Below are 25,088 nucleotides of genomic sequence, written 5' to 3'. Positions count from 1 at the left end.
CACGACAGAGTCATCTTGCGTCTCCAAAACAGAGCCAATAGCGAGAGAACGGCAATGGAAAAGTCCAAGGGTGCCATATCTTATATCCAGTAACGACCGGCGAGACGCTTGAAACTATGAAACTGCAATATTCGTTATTCACGTAATAATGTTAACGGTGCACTGGATGCATGAGAGACATCTGCGAGCCGTTCTTCAGATAAGGTATCTACAACGAGCAGTATATGACAACAAAGAACACTATCTAGATGCCACTCAAGACTATATATATTCTTTCCGAGAATTAACCCAAGGCCAGAAGCAGTGCCGTACATTTGACGCGTTAGACATGAGACAATTGATGTTCTGAGCCAGAAGATGTGGGTTCGAATCCTACAGCCTGGCTACCCTTTTCAGTGACTTCCATCTTTCATCATTAATTTCTTAGGCACTTGAGGCTTTGTGTGTATTTGTCATTTCTATGTGTTCCAGCCTCAGAACATCAATTGTCGCATGTTCAACAGATGCCGCTTGCGTTGATCCCGTCGTATGAATGTGTGTATGAGTGAGAAAAATGTAAGAGTGAAAGGGGGATGAGTGAGAGAGTGGTTGGTTTGTCCCTTCAGATGACACACCCTTGGAAGTCGCTGGGGAGGTGTGTTAGCTTAGCTCAATTGGTAGAGCCCTGGACCGGTAATCCAGAAGATGTGGGTTCGAGTCCTACAGCCTGGCTAACCTTTTCAATAACTTCCATCTTTCAGCGTTAGACAAGTTAAGCCATACGGGACGGCACAGGTGGTCTTCTCGACAGTTTGACACTGCGTGTTATCGCCGGTAAACAATCATGCAGAGAGACGTACATGTGTTGCGTCATCTGTTTACCCTTTTCACGCTCCAAAACGCCTACATTGCCGCGAAAGCATAGGAAATGCATAAGCGAACTGGAAGAAAAATGAAGTTGGTTCATATTATTCGGCGCAATGTCACGCCAACTTTCCAAGGCCGTGCGAAACAGCATGTAAACCAATCTATTGACAGCAATCGACGACCCTGCGTTTGGTTCCATCGAATGGCTTCGGTTCTGTCAAGAGCTCCGTCAGATAATTTCCTTCCTGCCAGCCCTTTTTACCTCGAGAAACCAAAAGCATTAAAAGAACGATTGTCTTCGCATTCCTTATTGACTGCACTGCTCTCCTTTCTGCTCTCGTAAGTGATAAGCACTTTAGGAGCTCGTTTTAAATGCGGAAAACGGAGCTGCCACATGCGCCCATACACGGACCGTTTTGAGAAAATTTACGGGAGACATTTCTACCTCTCACGCGTCAATTCCAATGAACACTGAAACCAGCAATGGCCATTGAACATCTCGAGCACCACTGACAATACGCTACAAGAGCATGTCTCCGCGCATGGGAGAAAGAAAAGGTTGGAGAAAGCACGCGACAAAGCGTCTGTTCACTGAGAAAGTAGCAAAGCGGTAACCGCATACGACGATTTCTCGACGGAAAAACGGACAACTTTCCCACCGGCACGACGACTCGACGGAAAAACGGCGGGACGCGCCGCATGCACAGATTTCCACTGCAGCGGACGTTGGCACCCTAGCGGGCGTTTCGTTACTCCGTGTTAAATTTTGACTTCAAATTAACTGATGAATATTTTGCTACACATAGAAAAGTTATAGTGGCACACACAAGAGATTCTTGCGGTCAAAGCATATTCGCGAAGCAACCGCTACAAAAGCGCCCTCAGACAGCAGCGGGCGGGCGACAGCATGCTTCCCAGTTCCTAGATTAGCCATACGTCCATCCGAAATGCCCGCCACGTCCGCTCGTGGAACGATAGCGCGTGGAGCGGTCCTATTGGCTGCCGTCGAGCGGCCGCTTCCGCTGTTCGCCGGATTTTTCTGTCCACCGCTGTCGTCGAGAAAACGGTGAGGTTCCCATTGCTCGCGTCGGCTCACCGGAAAAACGGTGACGGTCGCCGGTTTTCCGTCATTCGCATATGGGCCACAATACTATGGCGAAAAAGATGAAGCAACGTTGACCTCACGTGCAGTTGTTGTGGTACCTTTTTTTTTAGAGCGATTCAATGAGACCGTTTTACGTGCACAAGGGGAAAGGGGAAAGCTGAGGGGCTGCGCGAAAGGCTGACCTACTGCCACACGGCCCAGTAATAGGCAAAGTACCTTAAAAATGCACCACTTAAGGTAAAGTACTTGGCATCACTGGTACAGTACAAAGTACCGTACTGTAAATGAACTGCAAAGTACCCGTTAAGTACACCACAAATTTGCATCACTCCATGTCACAATATTTGCTGGTTACTTAACGCGAGAAAGGAATTATAAACGGTGTTCATTTTTATCGAGTAACTTTTTTTAAATAAAAAAGCTACGAAAGCTACGCAGATGTTGTTTTTGCAGATGGGTTATTCGGTGAGGTGGACAACCTGTGGGAAAGCGCGTATGACTACTGGACAACTAATTACGTAAAATTCATTAACTAACTTTTTAATTAGATGTTCTCGGGAAAATGCGAAACAGCAGAATTGGAGGCAATCACTATTCGAATACACCCTCTTTAAACAAAATGAAAGGCGTGTACTTTCTGATATAAAACGCCAAATTTTGATATGCAGATGAGCCGGAACCAGAAGCACACGCTTCTCGAGCAGCGGAACGACTGACCTCCGGCTCCTCTTGGCTGACAAAACAGTCTACGTATCTGGCCAATCAGGTCAGCGCCTGCTCCAATCAGCTCCATCGCAACAAACCACGTGGCGCTCTGACGCGAATGCCCGTCGCTCCTTTGGCGGTCGAGAACAGCGTGCAGAAGCGTAGCCACAAAAGTATTTCGGGAGGGGTCCTATTGGAACTTCACATGGGACAGGACGATTTCCCTCTTTTCACTCTCCCAAATGTACTGCCATAAGGTACGGTTTCGGGGCGGGAGATTGAACTCTCGAAACCCACCTCTGGCTACGCCACTGAGAGCCTGCGTGTTTTCTGCTCAAGCAAAATTTTGCGATTTATATCTCAATGTACGTGCTCGTTTCAATATATTTAAAAATAACGGCATATTTAAGCGAGAGGGAGTTTTAGTTGGCCACTTCTGCTCGGCCGATAACTTTCCGACTCAGCTTTCCGCAAAGTGTGCATGCGTAAGGTGAGTCGGAGATCTGTATCGACTACGAAAAATATCGGACTCATTCCGAATTTATCGGACTTCTTTCGCTCTCCCACTCAGCTAGAGCATGCGCAGTTTGCACTTACAAACAATATGGCCAGAGAAACAACATAGTTCAACGATGAAATATGGAAGTCACTGAAGAGGTTAGCCTGAAGCCTGAAGAGGTTCTTTGGCATTTGAGGCTTTGTTTGTATCTGTCCCTTCTATGTTGTTCCAGCCTCAGAACATCAGTTTCTCTCTTGTTCAACATAGTTCGCTCGCGGCGTGCACTGCGAACTTCCGCAACTTGGTCCGAAACTTCCCGAAATCATGGCTGGGCGACAACCACGGGGACAGTAGCGGACGCTCTGAAGCAAGGACATCGGACTGTTGACGAGGTGCAGTGTACTTCACGCCGTGTGTGACTTCTCCCGTCTGGACGCCTAAGCCTAAGTGAAGACATGCTGATGATTTTTGACAAAAGCTGTCGCCGGCGCAGAAATACACGGAGAAACATTTAGCAACATTATAACTTCCACAAGCATTGAGACAAATGCTTGTAACACCCGTTCCATGCGCATAATGTAACTGGTACCTAACTTATGACACGAGTATACACGAAGTTAAGATTTGTGCGGGCAGATGGCGTCCCGCTTGATTTTCCAATCCATCCATCCTTTCCGCATCAGTGGTGTCGTTCTCGGCGACTTTTCGTCTGCAAACTAAAACTGCGGACGAGCGCTTTACGAATCATTTCCATCGACTCGTGAGTCGTATCTGTTTTTCGGAGATCGTATCGATCGGCGTGTTATCGCAGTTGGAACTAAAACTCCCTAATGGCTGGCTTCAATTCTGCTACCTCGTGGCGGTTGCACGAGCTTTCTTCTCCGGTTCACATCCATGCTTTGCAAATGTGGGTTTGTGCGTGTGCCAGTGTTTTCCTCCCCCTACTTTTCTATTTTTCTTTTTCTGATTTATTGCGATCTTGAGTTCCCTTTGATATCGCGCTGAATAAATAAATGGAATATTGCTGCTTTCCAAAGTTACAAAACAAGGTTATGAAAGTACATCTGACAGGGCGTATATGTATGTTCATATCCTGCGGTGCAAGCCGTGTGTAGCCAACAAGGTAATGGCAGCTCCTATATCTCGATCAAAGCTGTGTCGAAAATGGAAACCATACATATTCTTTAGAACCACTGTCTATTTTCCTGTGTACATTTTCTGGTCTCGAAATATATATTGCAAACGGACTACGTTTGGATAAAGGCCGTATAGAATTCCTATAGCTTTTCGACCTACCCTGTCTAGAGTTTTGTATACAATTCCCACAGAATTTCCTTTTTTTTTAAATAGGGGTACCCCGAAAGCATCTCATTAAAAAGTTATTTACTGGATTTTAATAAATTAGTCGTCCAGTAGTTACGTACTCTGTCCGACAGGGTATCCGCCTATAGCCGTAGAACCAACCCGTAAAAACGGCATATGTGCAGCTGTCATGTTGTTCTTTTTTTATTAAAAAATCATTTACGGATAAAAATGAACATCCTTATTTGAAATTTACAGAAATTGTTTAACACCCATTTCCGGCAGATTGCCGATTACTCATGAATCTGAACTGAAAGGGGTGGCTTATTTCACATTTGCACAGGCAATAGGTGTGTTTGTGCAACGCTCTGGTATAATATGAACCAAGAAGGTATATGCTTTACACACGCATACATGAAAAGACAAGCCAACAAAACTAAACATTTCCAAGCACTCCACACTGCATTCTGACATGTAACATACGTAAGGCATCACTATCATTCTTAATTATGAAATTATATAAAGCGCAATGACAAGCTTCTTGTGATCGAAATCCCAGTAAATAAATATTATCTGACAATAAAACGCAAGTCGCGCGCGGGAAACTGCCCACGACGAACTTAGACTAACCAGTGGACATACAAATGCAAACACTGAACTTGGGATTACCTAATAATAAACTAACCAATACTGCGCAGTCGTGTCCCCCCTGCTATGCCCAACGGCTGCTAAAATGCATAGACTGAGAAGTGACCCGTCAAAAACCGTCGTTACCGTGGGCAAAATGTAACTAAGTTAATAACGAAGTTCCTCAGCCTGTAATGTAACTCGTAGTTACTGAGTTACTTAACAAAAAGAACGAGTTACTTCCAAGTTACTTCGGACACAAAATAACATTACGCAGGTGCAGCGCGCGTGAGCATTTGTGTTAGACCTTCAGTTGCCTGCGGAAGAGTGCAGCAGGCTTAGATCGTTTTCGCTTATGTCCAACGATAGGCATCTCCCTGTTTGTAAACAAATAACGTCATAGTGTTCGACCGCGCCACAAATTTGGTAGAATTGAACTACGCTCAACGCTAGAGGTGAAGAAGGTCGCGCCCGAAAGCCACGGTCGTGAGGGGATTACGATATGGTCCCTTAAAGGGACGCGACCCTCGGTCCTGCTTTTCTTTCAATGGGAGGCAGCGAACAAGTGCCGTTCGCGGAAACCAGCCCTCTCCTTCCAATTTGTTTCGGTTTCAGTGTGTCTACCAATGTCATGATGACGTTTCTCTGGTAGAGGTCTATTCGAACGCTTTGCATCTTACTCCCTGTGGGCGCACAATGGTTCAGCTTCATTTCCATGGCAGCGGTTCTTACTTCCTGAACAAAATACTGTCATTGATTGATTCAATATCACATTTTATGGCAAAAAATGCCATGAGGGAACCGGAGAGACAGCAAGAAAATATGTGGACGTGAGTGAAAAGAGAGTTAAAAGTAACTTGGAACTTAAGTTACTTTGGCAAAGTTACCCGAAAAAGGAACGAGTTCCTCTGAAACTTACCACGGCGCAAAAGTACCGAGTTAAGTTACAAGTTACCAAAAAAAGGAACTTAGTTACAGTAACGAGTTACCTCGAACTCTGATAAAATGTGGCCTTCGTTCGCTAAAACGACTTCGACGGACATCGAAAACCCGTGAATTTGAGTGGTTAGATAGTGATGTCGTGTTTTTAAACATGGCATATCATATTATACGAAGTAATGAGCATTCTCCTTGTTTCGAGAACGTGAATTTCGAGATCGGGGATTTCGCAACCGGGAATATCGATGTCCTCTCATACAACGACTGCTGCTGCAACAATGTAAATAAGCCATAAATCAAGTCCTCGGAACGTGAAAGGCGCACATAGTCGTCACTGTACTGCCTATAGTGCAGTGCATGACACGTTTGCTTTGGCCACGGGGGTTCCACAAACTGTTTCGAAATCGCGCCGTATAATTGGAGTACACACGGCGGGCGCGCCATGTTTGCAATGTCCAAGGGACGCACGACAGCCTTGCGCGACACACGAGAAAAAAGTAAAGAAAAATTCCACAATCGCTGTCCGGACTTATCGCGCGCATGCCTCTTCTGCTCGGTTGTGTCCCGCTAACTGGCTCGCTGCTCCAAAGATATCGCTAGGTGAAAAGCTATTGTTCCTTGGAGCAAATGTTTTGTTCCTACTCCGTCAATGGAATACTCAACACCTGACAATGGAACAGATTTTGCTCCTTCCCAGGTCAAAACTTTGACCCAGCTCTGCCAATGGAATCTGTAACTGCTAAAACAGTATATAACGATTACCCCTTATGACGTCTCAACATTTCAAGTCTCTCACCAATAAATTTTCAAATATGCTCCTTGCCGTCTGAGAAATAGGCTATTGGCATTTTCCAATTTTGTCTTTACATTACCAGTTGGATACTTAAGCACCTTGTGGCAAAGTCCCGGAAAAAGTACTTAAAAAGTACGAGCGAAAGGACTTCGAAAAGTACAGTTTACGGTACACAATTAGAAATGTACTTAAAGTAAAGTACACAAACTCAGAAGTGCACTTAAAGTGTTTTCCATCACTACTAGACATGTTGGCACAGTACACGCCCAATGGCGCTACGCGAATCCACCCACATACAAGTATAAGTTGACAAAAAAGGAGTTTCTACTGACAGAAAATGTACGAAAAATGCAAAAACGATTTTCCAAGTTTAATAGTGTTTGAGTTGTTCATTACGTGTAAATACTAATTTCGTATGAATTTTTTTTACGACCGTTTGTGCGTCGTTTCTACACCGTGCCGGTGCGTGGTGCTGACAGCAGCAGTAAATTTCGAATGCCAAGCCACCTTTGTAGGGTGCCTAACCGTTCACTGAGCACGAGGCTGCCAGCGGCACATTTCGAGGACCTTCGACTGCCTCGATGGCGTTTCACGAACCTCCATCGATCTGATCCGAGCCAATGGGATTTGACCAATGGCCGTGTAGCAGCGGCAAATGACCATTCAGTCCAATCGTCATTCATTCCTATGACCAGTGAAATGTCCGTGGGACAGCGTTATGCAAGCCGGTCGCACGCTACCCAAGTATCGTGACAAAGGTCAAAATCGAGGCGATTTCTTGCGATCCAACATGTATCCTGCACTAGAAGCGCGACACACACCGGCGACACACACAGGCGGTGGAATGAAAGCTTGGAAAAGCACAGCCAACACTATACCCACGGCACGTCTATGCGCGGACTTCCAATGCCGCACCGAAACGCGGCACCACGATTCGATCTACTGGCCTTGTCGAGCGCCTATAAAAGACACAAAAAGGGGTGTCCGATCAACGTACCATGACACGTATTCCACTGCAGTCTGAGCGAGAAGAGGTGAGCTCCATTGTGACACCACAGGGCCCCTGCGCAGCATGGCACTAACGTCGCCTTTTCCAGTCCAATGCACATGTTATCATCGGTTTGGTCGTAGCAATGCGCACACGCAATCAGGTAAGAGGAGGGCGATGATAAGCCATCCGGCGAGCAGCGGCGGCCGTGCGCAGCGCCAAGGCCAGCGTTGGGCAAAAGGCTCACGTTCATCCTACACAAGACGTCACATATAGTGGAGAGTATCGCGTGAATGACCCTGTGGAAGGACGCCCGTCCAAGTTCAAGGGTCTCACGTCACTTACGGCGATGCACATCGGTCAAAGCGCAAGAGTGGCTCGCGGTGTCAAACGGGGGCGATGATGTTGCGCCGTGGTAGCCGATGTTTATAGTTGCCGTGCTGCTTATCAACCCAAAAGAAATTCGTTCTTCTTTTTCTCTCCCTCTCTCTCTCTTGAGAGTTTTAGAAGATCGGAATGTGTTCACGACAACAGTTCCGAAAACGTCATAAGCGCCCTTCTTTCGATATGGCTGACATCACATTGTTGAAGATGATGGGAAGTAGATGTTCTGAGGCTGGAACGCACAACAGAAGAACACGAGCCTCAAGTGCCCAAAAGCGTGAAAGATTAAAATATGGCAGTCGTCGAAAAACTCCCGCCGCTCTGTCAGCTTTTTCGACGATTTCAATCCATCGCTGCTGAACTTGGATGTGATAGCTTACGTGACCCTATCATTTTCGTAGATTGAGCACGAGTGACTAAAACTTGCTGTTATCGTTTTATCACGGTAAAAGTTGACCGAACTCGGCGGCGTCCTCCACGTAGCAATCGGATTCTAGAGACGAACGACGATGTTCTTATCAGCTTCAATAAGCTCCTTTCCCACAACGTTCGTTACCTTATTAATCACAAGACACCCTCACCATATTTTACCTATCATAAACAGCAAAACCGCCACTGAACGAAAGATACGAGCGTTATTTACTGCGGGACAGTTGCCACCGCTGAAAAAGAGCTGCGGGGACGCTGCATGTTGAGGGGCAAAATGTCGAACGAATGAAACGATATGTCTAAAACAGCTTCAGAGGGCTTAAAGGAGGTAATCCGCAAAATCCCACTAACGCCATGCAACGAAAGGCGAGCAAAGGCGTACTTTTTCGGTGTCTATCGAGGACGTGGGGTTCGCTAAACGTCATCGACCGTTTTTATTTCATTTTTCCGAAGGCGAGAGTTGTAGGATGTGGGAGGCGAGGGATGTCCTTCTTTTGTTGTATCGTTTTCGTAGCTACTAAACTCCCTAATGTCTCCGTATGGGGTGGTTTCCGCGTCTGAGAGAAAGGGCAACAACAACAGCCCCCTGTTGTTTTATCACGCAGTACCGAATAAGCCAGTAACGCACATCGAAGCTGAAACACTTACTGGAGGCATCTCGCCTTCGTTTTTGCGGTCTTCCTTACTTTCGCGCAAGCCGACCAAGAATTAGACTTTCAAAATGAAGGATGACGAGCGCAATCTCGCGATCAGATGATCAAGTGATAATTATTCGTGAGTATTAGTTTTACGTCGCGGGGCAACAATCATCACGGACGGCGCCACAGTTTATGGTGCGCCAAAATCTCGGCACACGGTACGTATCAAAGAATCTCGCGCCTTGCCACCAAGGTGCTGACATCCTCGACTAGGGAATCAAAGCTTGGTGGTGCGACGGAAAACACCACGAATGCGCAATGTTGCATAGCGCCCTGAAGGTCAAATTCTGCAGTATAACACGCGCGCTATGCGCCCGAAATTACGGTAAGTGACTAATCTGCCACCGCGTAAAAAATGTGAGAAAAAAAACTGCTCGCTTCCTCCTCCCCTAACGTGGCAGTGTACCGTTATTACAATCATAGACACGGGGATAAATTCCGCTGCACGAAGAGAGATATGGATGTGATAATACCCTCGCAACACTACAGGTAATCTACGGCCGCCATTAATCTTTCCCCGCTATGATATCGGAGGTGGATGACGGCCGGCTGTCACGGACCTATAACGCTAATTTTTCGAGCAGTTCCAGAGCAGGGATTCTTGTTTTGTGTAGCTCATACTAGCTGCTTCTCTGCGTTCTTGGTACGGTACAGGTCCAGCGCAGACGCGGTAGTCCTATGCCAAGCTGTCCAGACACATGAATTCCTTACACGGGGATGCTTGCGTTTCAGCGTTGAGCACACCTCACCCTTTAGTCGTAATCGTTGTGACGAGCACTGGCACGTCTGCGAGAGGTATCTTCGCTCAAGTGTCAGCTGCGGAGCTTCCGTGTCTCCGACAGAGCCAGGGGTTAGGTCCATATACCTACTCGTGCCATCTCTTGCGTACCGGGTGCGTTTCACGACGCAGTACTTGGTTGTCGTGACAGCTGTGCCGCGCCGCATCCGTAACACGTGAAACCGCAAGTGTGAACCAGGCATTACGGCCTTTCCGTAGAACACTCCCCCACGATCTGTTGTTCAAAGGTGAGAAGAACCGCGCGCTTTGGCTTCAAAGGAGCAGTAAAATGCACTACCATAACCTTTCCATTTGTTTGACTGTGGCGTGTTGTGCAACAAATAGCACGACCTCTTGGGAAAGAACCACGGACACAGCTGACCTGTATAGCGATAGAGAGAGACCTCTAATCCGCACGCCCTCTAGGAACCGCACTCGAGTCTTTCGAAGACGGCGTGTATGTGAACGAGTGAAGTTCACAGTCCCGATTTGAGGGTCGATCAGGTGACTCGAGACGTAGCCCGGCGTGTCTGAAGCGCCATTAGTAGCAGACAAATGCTCAGCGGTCAATGAGAGCCTATACGGCTGCATCCCGCGCAGGCCCCCGTGACGTCACGCAGGAAGACTGGGACGGCTACTTCTGGTGACGACTGACGAGACAGCGTAAAGCGGAAATGCACGGTAGCTCCTGACAGACTGCTTGGTGAATGAGACACGGTTTCGAGCCACGTTAAATGTCAACTCCTCGTTCCTTTACAAATGACGTCCGGAGCAGTCGAGCGAGATGTTGAGAGTAGAGTCGTGTTAAATTATTAGTGGATTGTACATTCCGTGAGCAAAATTCCATTCAGCGAGGCCTCGTAGTATTTAATCGATGTGCGCAAGAAAAACGAACAATATGTGCACGGCTCGTTTAGGTGTTATGCTGACGTGAGCACTAGAAAGCGTGCCTCTGACGACGTGACAAGACGCCGGTGACTGGGCACTGCTTTGACATGGCGAAGTTGGTCGGTCATCAAGTGACGTTTCACAGAGTACAAACCGGAAGCAACACAATGACGTCACAGCAGCAAAACCACTGGCAAGTGGTTAAAAATACTTCGCAATTTTAGAGTTTTTCTTCTTTTTCTTTTCTCTCTAAAATCACGAGACAGCCCTTGTTAGCTTCCATTCGGCCCTAAACTATCCATGTAAAGGACACGACATCCCAGTGAACAACCTTCACCTGGGAGTTGCCTTTGGACTGCCTTATCAAAATCAAGTGCTGGAGATAGACAGTCTTGGATAAAATAAAAATGCAACAGCCCCGTTGCAAAATGTCAAGCACTTAGACACGACTGATACCGTCTCTTGACTTCTTATTCTCTGGCACTATGCAGTTCCTTCCACAGACTTCGTAGGGCTGACATGACAATACACTAGTGACAATGGATAGTACTCGATGATAAGAAAATGTTAAGAATGGGGCGATCTACATCTGTGTTATTACACCTGCTCGACGACAAAGGGTAAATTCCAAACTATTACAATACAGAATGATACTGCCCACATGAAAGGGAAAAAGTGAAAGACTTGGACAGGTGTATTCCCTGTCACAGCAAGAAACCTAATTATGTTGTTATGACAATGTTTCCTAAAGAACAAAAATAGATGCCTGCATGCACCTCTCGTCAAAATAGACAAATTTTGTCGACGTCCTCGCAAACGACTGCCAAGCCTTTGTGCAGTTTACGTCAGGAAGAAGCGAAGCTGTCGGCGCTGCCATAGGTCATCTACGTATTTCGCAAGAGAGAGAGAAGGAGAAATGAAATAAAAGTTGGGCGCCCCAGAACGTTAGGCGGCAGTGTCTTCAAACGGCGACCACTCAGCTCATACCAAGACAACTCACACCGGCACAACTCATACAACTCAAGCCGGGACAACTTCATGCCAAGCGAACTCATACCACACTCTACTTTTTTCTTTTTTTCTTTTGGGAAGGGGATTGTTTCGGGGAGTCGCTTTTTACACTCAAAACTTAAGTCACACCAGGAATTATTTTATACGAAGGATTTGCTTATTGATTTGGAATGGTTCATTGGAAGGATTAGTGTCTTAAGTCTTCCATGCGACGACAAAAATGTACACATTTTGGATTTGGTTTCTTTGAAGAAATTCCCCATTTCCCGTTACAATTACAGTGCGCTTTAACTATCCTTAAGTGCGCATCGGCAAAGTCATATGTGGGATTCGTACGTTTCCTTCACTCACATTTTGTGACGTTTTTTCATGATATGGTATTTCCAGGCGTGACCTGAATTTGAACTGCACAAAAACAAAACAAAAACAAAGAAGAAGCTACTCTCCTAATTCCTTCCTGCAAAAAAAAAAAAGTTAAAAAAAGAGGTAAGTGCAGTTTGAGTTCGCTTGGTATGAGTTGTCCTGGTGTGAGATGTCTTGGATGTCTTGGCAGGGGTAGAGCCCTTCAAGCGGACGTCGTGTGGTCACGAGAAAGTTTTCAAATGCGTCCAACTACTGACCCGCACATTATGCGCTCAAACAATTTCTACTGAACAATGCTTCAATGAATGCTTAAATATTTCTAATATCCAGTGTGTCATGTGGGTTAGTCGTGCAAAGAAAAAACAAAAACTCAAGAAAACCTAGTCTTACTGCCGTCGCCTTTTTTTATTTTTTTTTTATTTCTTCCAGTAATCCAGAAGATGCGGGTTCGAGTCCTGCAGCTGGCTAACCTTTTCTGTGGCTTCCTCCTTCATCGTTAATTGTTCTTATAGCACTTGAGGCTTTGTGTGTTTGTCCTTTCTTATGTGTTCCAGCCTCAGAACATCAATTTCCATCATGTAATCACGTGTTGGTTTGTAAGTTGATGGGTTTCTGACGCCGAGGTTGTGAGGTCGATCACGGTGGACAATATTCCACCAATTTAGTGCCGTGTACGTATTGATTCGTCACCCTGCATGAGGGGCGTTGCATAGGAACTGTCCGTTCGCGCCCACGTTAAAAACTTTCCTGCGTGCAGAACTCATGGCGTGTCTCATGATCACAGTTGTCTCCTGACGTACAAAGCCACTATTATCACATCGGGTCACGTACTAAATGCTCTCAGGGATTACCTGGAAGATCACTACGTCCAGGTCTGTATTCGTCCCGTGGGACGCACCGCGAGTATCCCCATCACAAAATATACGAAGATCCGCGCGTGCTGTCTCGGAGCCTCGTCCCTCGGAGGTGCTTTTATTCTTCGACGAGGTTCCTCTGGACACTCGCTGACGCAGAACGCGACATTCTCATTCTCTCTCCGCTGCTAATCGTAAGCTGCGAAGCTCCGTGCATTTCACGCAGACGCTCCTCCCATGCGCGTGGAAAGCAGCCAAGTCGCGAAAATCAGCGAAGGCACACGTCCAATATGGTGTTTCATAACGTGCTCTGCATATCGAGGGACTTCCCCAACGATCGCACTTCTGCTGCATAGGTCAGTACACTTAGTTGACGTTTGCTCCGGTAACACAATAGGATTTCATAAGGAGCCTGAGCAATGGAGCAAGCAATATGGAGATTACCATTATCATCGCGCTCGCTCAATCGTGATGCTGTGAAACCGTTTCGGAGAATTCGTCACTACTGCACAGAAGGGCGTTATGAATTACGTACACATGGGCAAGTACGTGCTCGATTTGTGTGCAGATTGAATTCTGCAACTTACAGTTCATTCAGCTTCGTTCGTTCAGCTGAATGAAGAACCTTTCATGTTGATGCGTCTTTCGGACTGTACTATATGCCTAGAAATCCTCGTTTTCGCGGTATGTTTGCTATTTTTTTCTGAGTCACTGCCTGAACATAGGGACACAAAATTTGGTAGACGTGGAGCTGGTCACTTGGTGAACACGTGGGAAAAAAAAATTCTCAGGATATAAAAGCAAAGCGACGAAAGCATTGTGAATTATGCAGAAGTTGAGAAATTACCTTATATTGCTAGCCGAAAAATCGATGTGGCCAACGCGATACGAGCATTCTGTCAACGCTAAAATGATGGTGAATGTGTCCACATGAACATATTAAAACTTGGAAGGGTACTTTTTGTTGTTTTTAGCAATGTTTTTTTAATTGATTAGCACTTCAGTCCTCACGTTTCCATTACACATGCCGACTTACGACACCGCTTGACAAGCCATTATTACATCTCATACAACGTGTCTAAGGCGTCCCACGAGCTTCCTTGAAGTTCATTTCAGTACCTGATGGCAACAAATAGACACAATATAGATACCAGCGGGGTAATCCAGTTATGACTGCATCCAGGCTCACCCCCATATCAGGAAGCTGCATTATCTTTTCGATGGTGCTGCTCCACAAAAAAAAAAAAATAATAATAACTAAACTAAAATAAAAAATAAAAATCATAAACTTGTGCTTTCCCAAGGAAGATTTCGGAGTTCCAGCGACATATGGAACTTCTTCGGGACCTCGCACGGAAAAGGACCGCGTGCCGGGATTTGAGGTGCGACGAAGGGACTTTCGGCAAAGGCCAGCCTTCAGAGACCATTCTAACAGCAAATTTCAACTCCTCGGAACATTTTCTTGTGGGCTGAAGAATACCTACAAAACATATTGCCAATGTCGGCCCCTTGTACTGATGTGTCACGGGAGCAGATTGCGTTGAAAGCACGATACGAAATGACCAAAGCTATTCCAGGCACACATGATTTTCATTACTTCGAACCCATTTTCACGAGAAAAGTGAAGATCCGTGTGACGTCACTGCCTACACCATAGTCAAGGTGTACAACGTCGGGACGAAGGAACGTTAGAGAGTTTCATCGCCCCCCATGAAACTGCCCAATCATCATCATGAAATAAAGTTGTGGTTGTAATTTAGACTCGTTCACTTTTCTTATTCCTAACTGCTGATAGCACGTTGTCATCCGACGTCGTCCGATAATGACTTCATTCAAATAAAGTGTATTTTTAATCTGGTGCTTCTGCACATTTATTCGTTTTAGCGGGGCAACCAAGGTGCTCTCCTGTAGCAACTGTGTTAATTAAAAAAAAAAAAAAAACATTGCTAAAAACGAGAAAAAGTACCCTCCCAATTTTTAATATGTTCAAGTGGACACATTCACCATCATTTTAGAGTCGACAGAATGCTCGTATCGCATTGGCCATATCGTTTTTTTTTTTTTTCAGCTAGCAATACAGCTAATTTCTCAAATTCTGCATAATCCACAATGCTTTCATCGCTTTTCTTGTATATCCAGAGAAATAATTTTTTGACGTATTAACAAAGTGACCACCAGCTCCACGTGTACCAAATTTTACGCCCCTATGTGCAGGCAGTGACTCAGAAAAAAATAGCAAGCCTACCGCGAAAACAGTATATAGTATTGTACGAAAGACACATCAATATGAGTTTATTCAGACAGAATGAAAGATCTATCCCTTACGACCACTCTAACGTTTACGGACCTACAATACCGTTAGCCATTTGCTCAGGAGAAGCCTTGAAAGCAACTCACTTCTACGATAACCCCAGATATTTAGCGCCACCTAGCGCGAAAATGCCTCCGAATTTGGCGAAAATATTTTGTGGGCGATGGTTTCTCTACGTTGTCAAAGAGTCAAAAAGTAGTAATAATAATTTTTAAAAAAATACGATCCGTAGTGGTCGAGCCACGCGATTGGACCGCTTCATGTCGAATGACCCAGCAGCAAGAAGCTGCTCACAGTACCACAGAGACTAGGATCGCGCGTAACACCTCCAGAGAGGCATTATCGGCTAAGCTCGGACTATTAACTACGTGAGAGCCGTTCACGTTAATTTCTTGCAGTTTTCTGCGACGCACCCTCCCCCTTCCCGCCCCTCCATTTTGCATGTGGTGGAAGACGTAACCGGGCAATTCCGGTTGATGACATTAATCACCAGAGAGCACGTGTTGATGAGTTGGAAGGCTGCACCAATATGGCTGAGCTGAGAAGCAGATCCAGCTTGGATTCAGGCTCCTTGAGCAGCGTAGCGAAGATTCTGGCGATTCTGGAGTGACGTATGCGCGACGTCAAAGTGACGTTCCCTTTCACCTGGCTCCAATCGCTCCGGAGAAAACGCGATGAGGATATGTGGGAGAGGATGCACACACGTGATCATGCCGGAGGAGATGCCGGCAGATGACAAGATTCTCCTGCTAGCTCGCTCGCTCCTCGCGGACGCGGGTTCGCTACAGACCACAAAATCCGCACAGCTCTGGAAATACGTCGATTTCGACCGGAAGGGCTCGCAGACGCTCCCCACCAGATATATTTGTTTCAATGAGGCTTGTGCAGTGACGCCACGTTTGGTCACGCCACTCGGGAAAACATAACCACCGTTATTTGTTGCGGTACGCGTACAGTTACGAGGGGATATTGCAAAAACGTACGCTGTTGCCTCATTCGACCCGCACTGTGATGCCTGTGATGCATCCCCGTGTATTCCCGAGTCACTTGGCACAGAGGCTGCGCGTGACGTCATGTGCACGAGCCTCATTACGCTGGGGGAGCGAACTTAATTTCCGTTGAAGCATGCACAATGTACGCTTCGCGTACAGATCGATGAAGCGCGAAAGTACCCTTACGTGGACCTAGCCCAAAGGCGTACGAAACGAAGGGGACATGAGGTACAGCTCAACAGGTGCGGTACACAGAGGCTCGTCGACTGGTAACCCAAGCGTAGCAAGAGCTTCCTGCACTGCATATCGAACTACTGTTACTGCTCCATAATAGACGAGATCAGAAAATCGAAGTGCCCTTTGCGCACGCATTGCATCCTGGGCGCTTGATAGATAGATGACAGATAGATAGATAGATAATTTATTTCACACTCAAGGCGTTGGATATCAGGGCAAAAAAGCCATGTGTTGATGAGAGGGGGAAACGAAGAATAATCCCTCACATTTTGCTTTCGCTGACCTTGACACGTCGTGGACAATGGACTGGTAGGGGAGAAATCGGAACAGTTTGGAAGCTACACGTTTCTTTCGTATTAGTAAACTCCCACAGTTCAAAGCGGCGCTAAGCACTCTGGGATTTTCTGAACTCGTCTATTGCATATTTTCAGTCGACACGTAAGATCGATTGTCTTTTCCACGCATGTCTCCAAGTTACCGAGCCAAAGCAGCAACTGATGCACGCGACCAAGCATTCGGCACCCACATGTGCGAGGTCTAGCCGTGCGTCTAGAGGATGTTGTTTGATTCGGTCAATCAGAATTGTTCTTAGCGCAACAGCGAGCACTTCGTCAGTGTCAACTATAGCTTCCGCTGGCAGTGGAATCAGCGAAGTGAGCACTACTGCAGAATAACAAGCAGCGTTTCAAACACGATTCAGCCGACACAAACGAAGGTGAAGCTCTCTCGCGTGATATTGGGTCGAGCAGGGGAGGCAATAATAATATTGACTTTTAGATTGCTCAAGGACGGGAGAAGGAGTCATGCCACGAACTGCAAGTGACACATCAAGGATGGAAGAGCTCATACAACGGCCTGTGTATACTTTTCAAGCTGTCACACAAGTGGGATAACGGATACGCAGAGCGCGGACGCGGAGAAACAAGATGAGAACATATGTATGAGGCCGAGTGACGTGCAAGATAGACACGTGAGGACGCTGTCAATGTAAACGACGTTTTATTCGCCAGACTTTCAGGATTTTCTGGGGTGTGTAAGACCTTAGTTGCATAATCTTCACGTGCATTGCACGCACGCGATTGAATCCAGACAGCTGCTTCTTAAATTGTTCGCAGCGAGACGCAACTTGATAATTCGAGTTTTATGTGGGTGTTCGAGGTAACTAATGACAGAATATTATACAACAGGGGAATTTTTTTATTTTTTTACGTTTAACAGTTACGATAAATGGCGATATACTCTATGTCAAGTGGGCAATGCCGAGAAAAGCTGAAATAGCTTCAGGAAGAAAGCGCGTTTCTGACACCCCACCCCTCAAATCTGCCGTCGTTTCGGCGTCCATTTCCTCGCTGGGTCGGTCATGTATCTGCAAACGGCAACGACATCAGCGCACCAAAACGGGGGCAGATGTTGTCACTGACACGAAATTCTAACTTTCACAAGTATGAAAGTTCGTTAATTAGAATTAACGAGGACAACGCTCCAGGAAGAATGCAAGTGCGGCCGTACTTGACCTATAGAATATATCGCCATTTAAAATTCCCCGCTTTTATACAAATCATGTTCGTAGCTAACTTCACAAGCACTGGGAAGATGATGAAACTGCCGTGTTCAACAGCGCTATAGCTCGCACTGTAAGCGATGGCTCGGTTGGCACGTGATCAAGATCCGCATGAAGAACGAGAGTTTTACCAACACCTACCAGACACTTCGTCTAGGAGGCATAGGTGTCACACGCTTTGAAAGTGAAACAAACGCTTCTTTTAGACCTTTCTTTTTTCTTTTTCTTTTTCCAGCGTTTACGGCATCCATCCACTCGTTAGCGGTAGGTACTCTTAGGCGGCTGTGCTAAACACTGCGAGGTGTTGTGTTCGAATCCTAGCGCCGGCTCTGCTGTCCAAGTGTTCCTCGCGATTTTCGCGACAGACTCTCAAGACAAATCTCAGCACAGCTGCCCACGGAGTCGGCCCATGAGCCATGACATATACCGACACCCCTGTCCTCGCGGGCCTCATAGCCAGAGTTGCCTCGCCGTGCTCACGCCGCATAAGACAAAATCTGTCTTCCCGTTGGTCAACCGATATCGTCCTAATGTACCGCAGAGAATGCTGTCTTCCAAGGTTGCAGTTCCGATACCTGCCAAGAACGCCAGCGACTTGGTGGCAGGTACAACTTGCTTAGATACGCCGTCATGCGCGAGGGACGTAAAATACGATGTGCCGTGTGATGAGATTTCGGTAAACGCAGGCGGGCAAGATGAATCCACAGACTGACCACACTGTGGCGTCGCTCACGATGATAGTTGTCTCGCCACGTAAAGCCACGAATAAAATAGAATGCTGTCGAAAAAGACCAACCCACATGGCGCGTATTTCACTCCGTGAAATGCTCCGCCAAACCAGAGTGCGTGATACGCGGAGCCTGAATACGCAGAGCGAACCACGCGACAAACCGCTAGGCCCTCTGGCAACACTTCTTCCTCTGCTCAATCCGCGTGGGGCGGTATTCAGTTCGACTGGCTACTGCGCGTGCGCCACTCTTATGCGCGGCGTGAAATTCAGAACCCACTTGACGCCCTGTTTCACGTACAGAAAATAGATTATGTGCGTGAAATTTTACGCTATGCGTGACACGGGAGGTGTTGCGCGCTGGAATACGCACCACGTGGGTCCACTTTCAGGTCGACTCACCCGACACGTGTTTCAGTGCGTGAAACGGTGCATGTCATGCGCCGCGTAAAATTTCACGTATACGAGACTTGTTTTCCGTAAGTGTGTCAGTGCATGAAGAGAACTAAACCTTGGTTCATGCTGCATTGCTGCGTTACATTGTGTGCAGGGACTTGCGTGCGTGCAACGTAAGCAATCTGCTGGACTGCTCGCATACGAAGCGCTATGGCGGAAAGTTTGAACTCAACGTTTGAGCCTGGCGTGACACAAACTGCTGCTGAGTGTAATTAAAGTGTTAAGGTGTAAGTAATCCCGCTTTTTTTTTTTTTTTTTTTTCGTGCAACCTCCGTGCGCTCCGTGTTCGCTGCTCCCGCGTTGAAACACAGAGGGGAGAAGCGCGTCGTCAACAAGCATGCGCAGAAGGAGACAATTGGTTCCCGCTTGTGGCTCGGTGCACGCGTCGGAAAAAGTTCAGCTCAGACAAAATCCTCGCGTTCAAGCTGCGGAAAGACTCGCACGCGTCAGTTGACATGGCAACCAACGTTCGCCCGCGTCGCACGCAATGAAACGCAGTAGTGTGAACCGTAGCCCCCTATACACTACATGCCTGCCCAATGAGGCGAAATCGGCCGTTCACGCTACTGTAGGGGGGAGCCAGTTCCCTAGGTTACCTCATACCTCACTGCTAGGTTACCTCAAACGCAACTTAGGCTCTGCTTCACCTCAAGTAAAAGAATCGCATACGTAGCCCTAATTCTACCAAAATTAGAATATGCATCAATAATACGGCACCCCTGGCAGGAAAATTTAACTACAGATATTGAACTAATCCAGAATCGTGCCAGCTAGGTTTATTAGAAAAAATATTACAGCACATACACTAGCATGTCACTAACAAAGGAAGCGCTTGGAGTTGACACATTAAAAAACAGACGCCTAACCGGAAGCTTATCCTTCATTCACAAACTTTACCTCAATACTCGCAGCTTCAGTCAAACCCTCTTACCACTCCCTCATCGCGTTTCGTCACACATCAACAATTAGTCCAAAATATGTGTCCCATTCATGCACCCACAACTTTCTAGAAGTCATTCCTACCCCGCTCTAGCTGGATCGAACTGTGGAACAGCCTCCCAGATACCGTCGTTAGCATTGTTGATAGTGTCGGGAGTTTTAGTACATCGGAAGAACTCTACGAAAAGGGTACGATAAAGGAAGTTCTCAAATCCAAGCTTGGCAATGTGATGTCACCCACTTGAAACAAACAAGGCGATTGACTTGTCATGTTCTTGGAACTGTTATCGTGAACACTTCCTGGTGTAACTAAGACTCGACAGTGCCTCATTTCAACACGCCGTTTCTGAGTACATGAAATCATCCACCATGCCCTAACTCTCAACATTCCCTTCAGTTCTATTCCTTTGTCCTCAGACGCACTGCCGAGTTTTAGTTTTCACGATAACAGTTCTCAAAAACATGACAAGTCAATCGCCTTGTTAACAGTTTGATTTCCTTCACGTTCCCAATACTGCCCACATGATCACTTTTTCTTTTCGAAACAACTTTTCGCTAAGCAGTTTTTATATTTTTCTGATGCACATTTATCGCTGCGTGTTGAGTTCCTCTCGTGGTTTTATTAATTATATACGTATTTATTTTCCGTTATAACACCCCTCACGTAATGGCCTTCCGGCCTTCAATGGTCTTAATGCATGAAATGAATGAAATTAAATAGTTGAGAAGTGACAACCTTTGCCTTCCCCGTAAGCGTATACCCTGCCGTAAGCTCTGTGCATACGCTGCGCTACGGCTCTACCGCGCCTAGCGAAGATAAGTGTCACCGCCACCGGTCATGATCTCGTGTAGGAGGACGGCGTCATGACCGATACTGCGGATAGCGCGCGTGGGAAACTAGCGCCAACATTGTGAACGATCACGTGGACGACCAGCGTCGTGGTCCGGCAGCAGTTGGCACGCTTCGCGCCTTGTAGATCAGTAGAACATGCTCTAATCTTGACACTGCAGCGCTCGCCCGGCACACGCTAAACCACACTCTATCGCTATCAAGGACGTTGCTATGGTGATGCACGTGCTTAAGGAATGGCACGTAACTCACTTGCACTGGTTCACGACGAAGTATAAGAGAAAAAAAGCGGGACTAGTGTACCCAAAATGGGAAATAAGTGGGATGACGATAATTAGGATACTTCTGATATCATTCTGACACGACGAAGTATAAAGAGAAGCACAATGCAGCCTGCCGTAGAGGACATCTTGCGCCGCGCATCTGCGCCATTGGACCTCGCAGTGCAAACAGGACTTATTCGTTCATCGACGCCGATTATTTGGCAGTGGAAAGGGACGCTCACTTACATTACTATGGAACACTCACCGAGCAGGATTCACTAGCACCGATTCGCACACGCATGCTGCCACTTTCAGGCACCTCGAAAATATGACTCCTCCGCGCGCGGACTGACGGCAACCGCATACCACAGTACGGAAGCTCTCCCTGTTAGCAAATCCCCATATTGGATGCACGCTTCATCGACTATGGACTGAACGTATTTGACGACGCTACGCCGTCTGCGTTGCTCAACGGGGCAGCGCTTCTGGAATCTGGGCAAAAATGGACGTAAAATCTGCAGCCTTCCCTGCCGAATGCCAGATCTGGCACCTCAATACACAGAAACTCACCGTGGTGGTTTACCGAGCACATGCGTATGGCAGAAGGGGCATTACGAAGAACGGGTTCTCTGTTATTACAACTCGACTCACTAAAAACAACCAGACACTGGGATAATGTCTTTGCGCCTTGTAGGTGTACCAGTATTATCCGCGCTATTCTCAAAACGGGGAAAAATAAAAGCTGACGTATATGTATAATTCCCGCTGATCGGTTGTCTGGACGTCTATCAAGCGCTGGTGGATTAGTGATAAATAACCCATTTCTAGTCTCTCAAGACGGTGGGTAAGAGCGGTAGAACTGTATGCAGTATAGGGTTTATTCACATGACGTCATCCGCAGGAGACTGCCACTGTCGCTAGCAGGCGTATGGTCCCATCCAAGCCGTTACCCGTATTTACTCACCGCATACAGTCAAACTCCTTTATAGCGAACACCTTTTTAACGAAAATACCACTACAGCAAATTTTTTTTGCGGTCCCGTTGGAGCCTATAGGTCCAATAATGGACATCCTTTTTAACGAAAATTCCTTTACTGCGAATTTTTTGTGCTGTCCCCTGAGCTTCGTTGTAAAGGAGTTTGTCTGTATTTGGTGTTTCAAAGTTGTTGTGCTGTGTGATATGTAGCATATTCAAGCAATTTCCATGTTTTCGACGTTAATAGTCCTTCAAAAAGCATATCGCAGCGAACAAATGCGGAAAGATAACTTCGAGGGGACCTACAGTATGGCGCCGAGGTGACGTCAGATGAATAAACCCTTAAGAAAGCCGCTATCGTGCCCTTTCTTGTCTTACATTGCAGGCTGAAATTGAATATCTAGGATACCTTTCAGCATTAGGGAAGGGCACTCGAAAACAAGAGAAGTGATTTCCCATTTTCTTCAAAAACGATAAGTACTACTGCTCGCGACACGGTTGTCTGAAATCTCCAGCATGTGGCTGAGCGGTGCCCTATCGGCGGTGTCGGAACTATACCAATACAGCCTCCTAGGGGAGGCCGCTATCCCTCTCTCTCACTCTCTTGCTATCAGACGACACCCGGGTATCCGAGGGTTATTTCTCCCGACAGGTGGCGACTGCGCGCGGCCTCCCCTCCGAGTCCGTATTGGTACAGTTCCTTCGAGCGCGGCACGGCCGATAGCGGACCGCTCCGCCACAGGCTGGAGATTTCAGACAACCATGTCGCGAGCAGTACATGCATGTAGATGTATCCAGAAACACATTTATTAGAGTCCCAACAGCTGGTCTTTCTGCGTAGGGAAGCTGTTGATATGAACACAAAAAGTATGTCTTATTTTGGAATCCTAGGGCCTCGCCATCCAGAGCCGGGGAAAATAAATACGCATGTATCACCAAAGTGGGAAAAGGCCAGCAGGGCCCCCCTGACCCGAAATAACGGCATTTTCCAGGAGGAGACTCAAAACATGGGCGCCAGCAAGCACAATGCAATAGTATTGTACAGCTCGCACGTGAAGCCGCCTCTGTCTGTTTACAGGAGCACGTCGATGGTCGAGAGGATAGAAACGAGGAAAGTCACAAAATTCGACTGAACAAGACGACAGCTTCATGGAGGAGGCCAGGAAGGACGGCTCAATGAACACAGTACGTGTGCACCTGAATCGAGGGTTATCTCTGTACATAAGGTCTGGCTTTTTAGGGTTAAATCAACACCGCTCATCGTGATCTAGGTGCATGGATAACCTTATTGGGTAGCGCGGCAACCGCCTTACATAGGTCACCTAGCTGCTGAGGCCTTAGGTCCCACGCCAGTTCGAGTCTAGCATAAAATACGAGAAAATGTTTCTGCCCTCTGACTGGATCGTTTTCACTCTGAGCGCCCAATGTAGTAAGACTGCCGTAAAACTTGCCACGGGACGCTGCTTAGTGATGGGAGACGTTCAGAACCTGGCTTGATACATAACTCAAACTTTAACTGTCAAAAAGTCACATGAATTGCAGCGATAATGTGGAGTACTGCGCTTGAATACCGGGAATGTGAGCAAACGATTCTGAAGCCATCGTTGAAACCACCGAAGCAAATATCTATACTTGCATTAAGCCCAGGCCTGCCGTACAGGATCTGCCGTGTCTATAGTAGTGTTCATCTTAAGAAGGAAAAAACATCTCGTCCGTCAACTACATACGCCGTTGGAGATAATGAGAAGCAATAGCGCGAGGGGAAATACTGCAGCGCCACCATGCGCCATCAGTAGGGGAGCGCACTTTCTGCTGCAGCGTAGTGTCATGCGGCCAGTCTTAAACAGCCAATATGGAAGCAGAGTGAGTATAATGGATTACATTATCTGGCGCAAGCAGGGAGGGTGGCCTCTCTGTGTCTAGCTATCCTATCACAAGCGTTTGCCGGGAGGAATGCACCTCCACCCGATTGGACATTGAGTATGACGTCATGTTCAAACATCATTGGAGAAAATCACCGGCAGCGTCGTCTGCTGCATGGTCTGCAGCTCTCCCGCTTGTTTGTGTGATTGGTGTGTGAACCACGTGGTTTCAGGATTGCGTTAAATTTGTCGAGTGTAGGAATGGGGTAAAGTATGCTCGAGTCGCAAAAGTCATGCAGGATAGGGAGTTACTGCTTCGCTTCGATGGGTGTAACACGAGAGGAAGGAAGCGCTGATGCACGAGTGAAGGTGCAGTAACAGCACACAAGACATAGTGTTGACCCACACTGTTTTCAGCTGTCATCCAACGAAAGTGCAAGGATTGCAGGTATGGTGTACTGCAGTGACAGACTGTTTTTCATATTATAAAATGGTCTGACCATTTAGGTTATACCCGATGCCACCCCGTCCATCAACAATTAATTGGTGCGAATAACGATAACTTATTCTGAGACGATGGACAATGACGTGTGTTTATTGCTGTACCCTTTTTGCGTGCCTTGGAAATATTCGGTGTTAAAACTTTCCCCAGGAAATTTAAAATTTTCCTGCATTTGGGGGGCAAGGATTGGGTGCTATCGTTGA

General features: G+C 46.8%; 1 protein-coding gene across 6 annotated transcripts in view; it reads right to left on the bottom strand.

Annotated features, from left to right (window-relative positions):
* LOC135385177 (protein Aster-B-like) overlaps nucleotides 1–25,088 on the bottom strand; it is a 226,208-nt gene that overhangs the window by 110,498 nt on the left and 90,622 nt on the right. Inside the window, exon 1 of one of the 6 annotated variants that reach the window (XM_064614366.1) lies at nucleotides 7,814–7,934. The exons of 4 other annotated variants lie outside the window; for them this stretch is intronic. In XM_064614366.1, the coding sequence (XP_064470436.1) occupies nucleotides 7,814–7,890 (77 nt within the window). In that variant the 5' untranslated portion in view covers nucleotides 7,891–7,934. Of the gene's footprint in view, nucleotides 1–3,431; nucleotides 3,503–7,813; nucleotides 7,935–25,088 lie in introns of those variants that run through there. One more of the 6 variants, XM_064614364.1, reaches the window with a different exon arrangement.

The sequence above is a fragment of the Ornithodoros turicata genome, chromosome 2 (assembly GCF_037126465.1).
Source record: "Ornithodoros turicata isolate Travis chromosome 2, ASM3712646v1, whole genome shotgun sequence".
NCBI classification, from domain to species: Eukaryota; Metazoa; Arthropoda; class Arachnida; order Ixodida; family Argasidae; genus Ornithodoros; species Ornithodoros turicata.
Note: the sequence above shows the minus strand (reverse complement) of the source record. Positions and strands in the feature narration are given on the sequence as shown.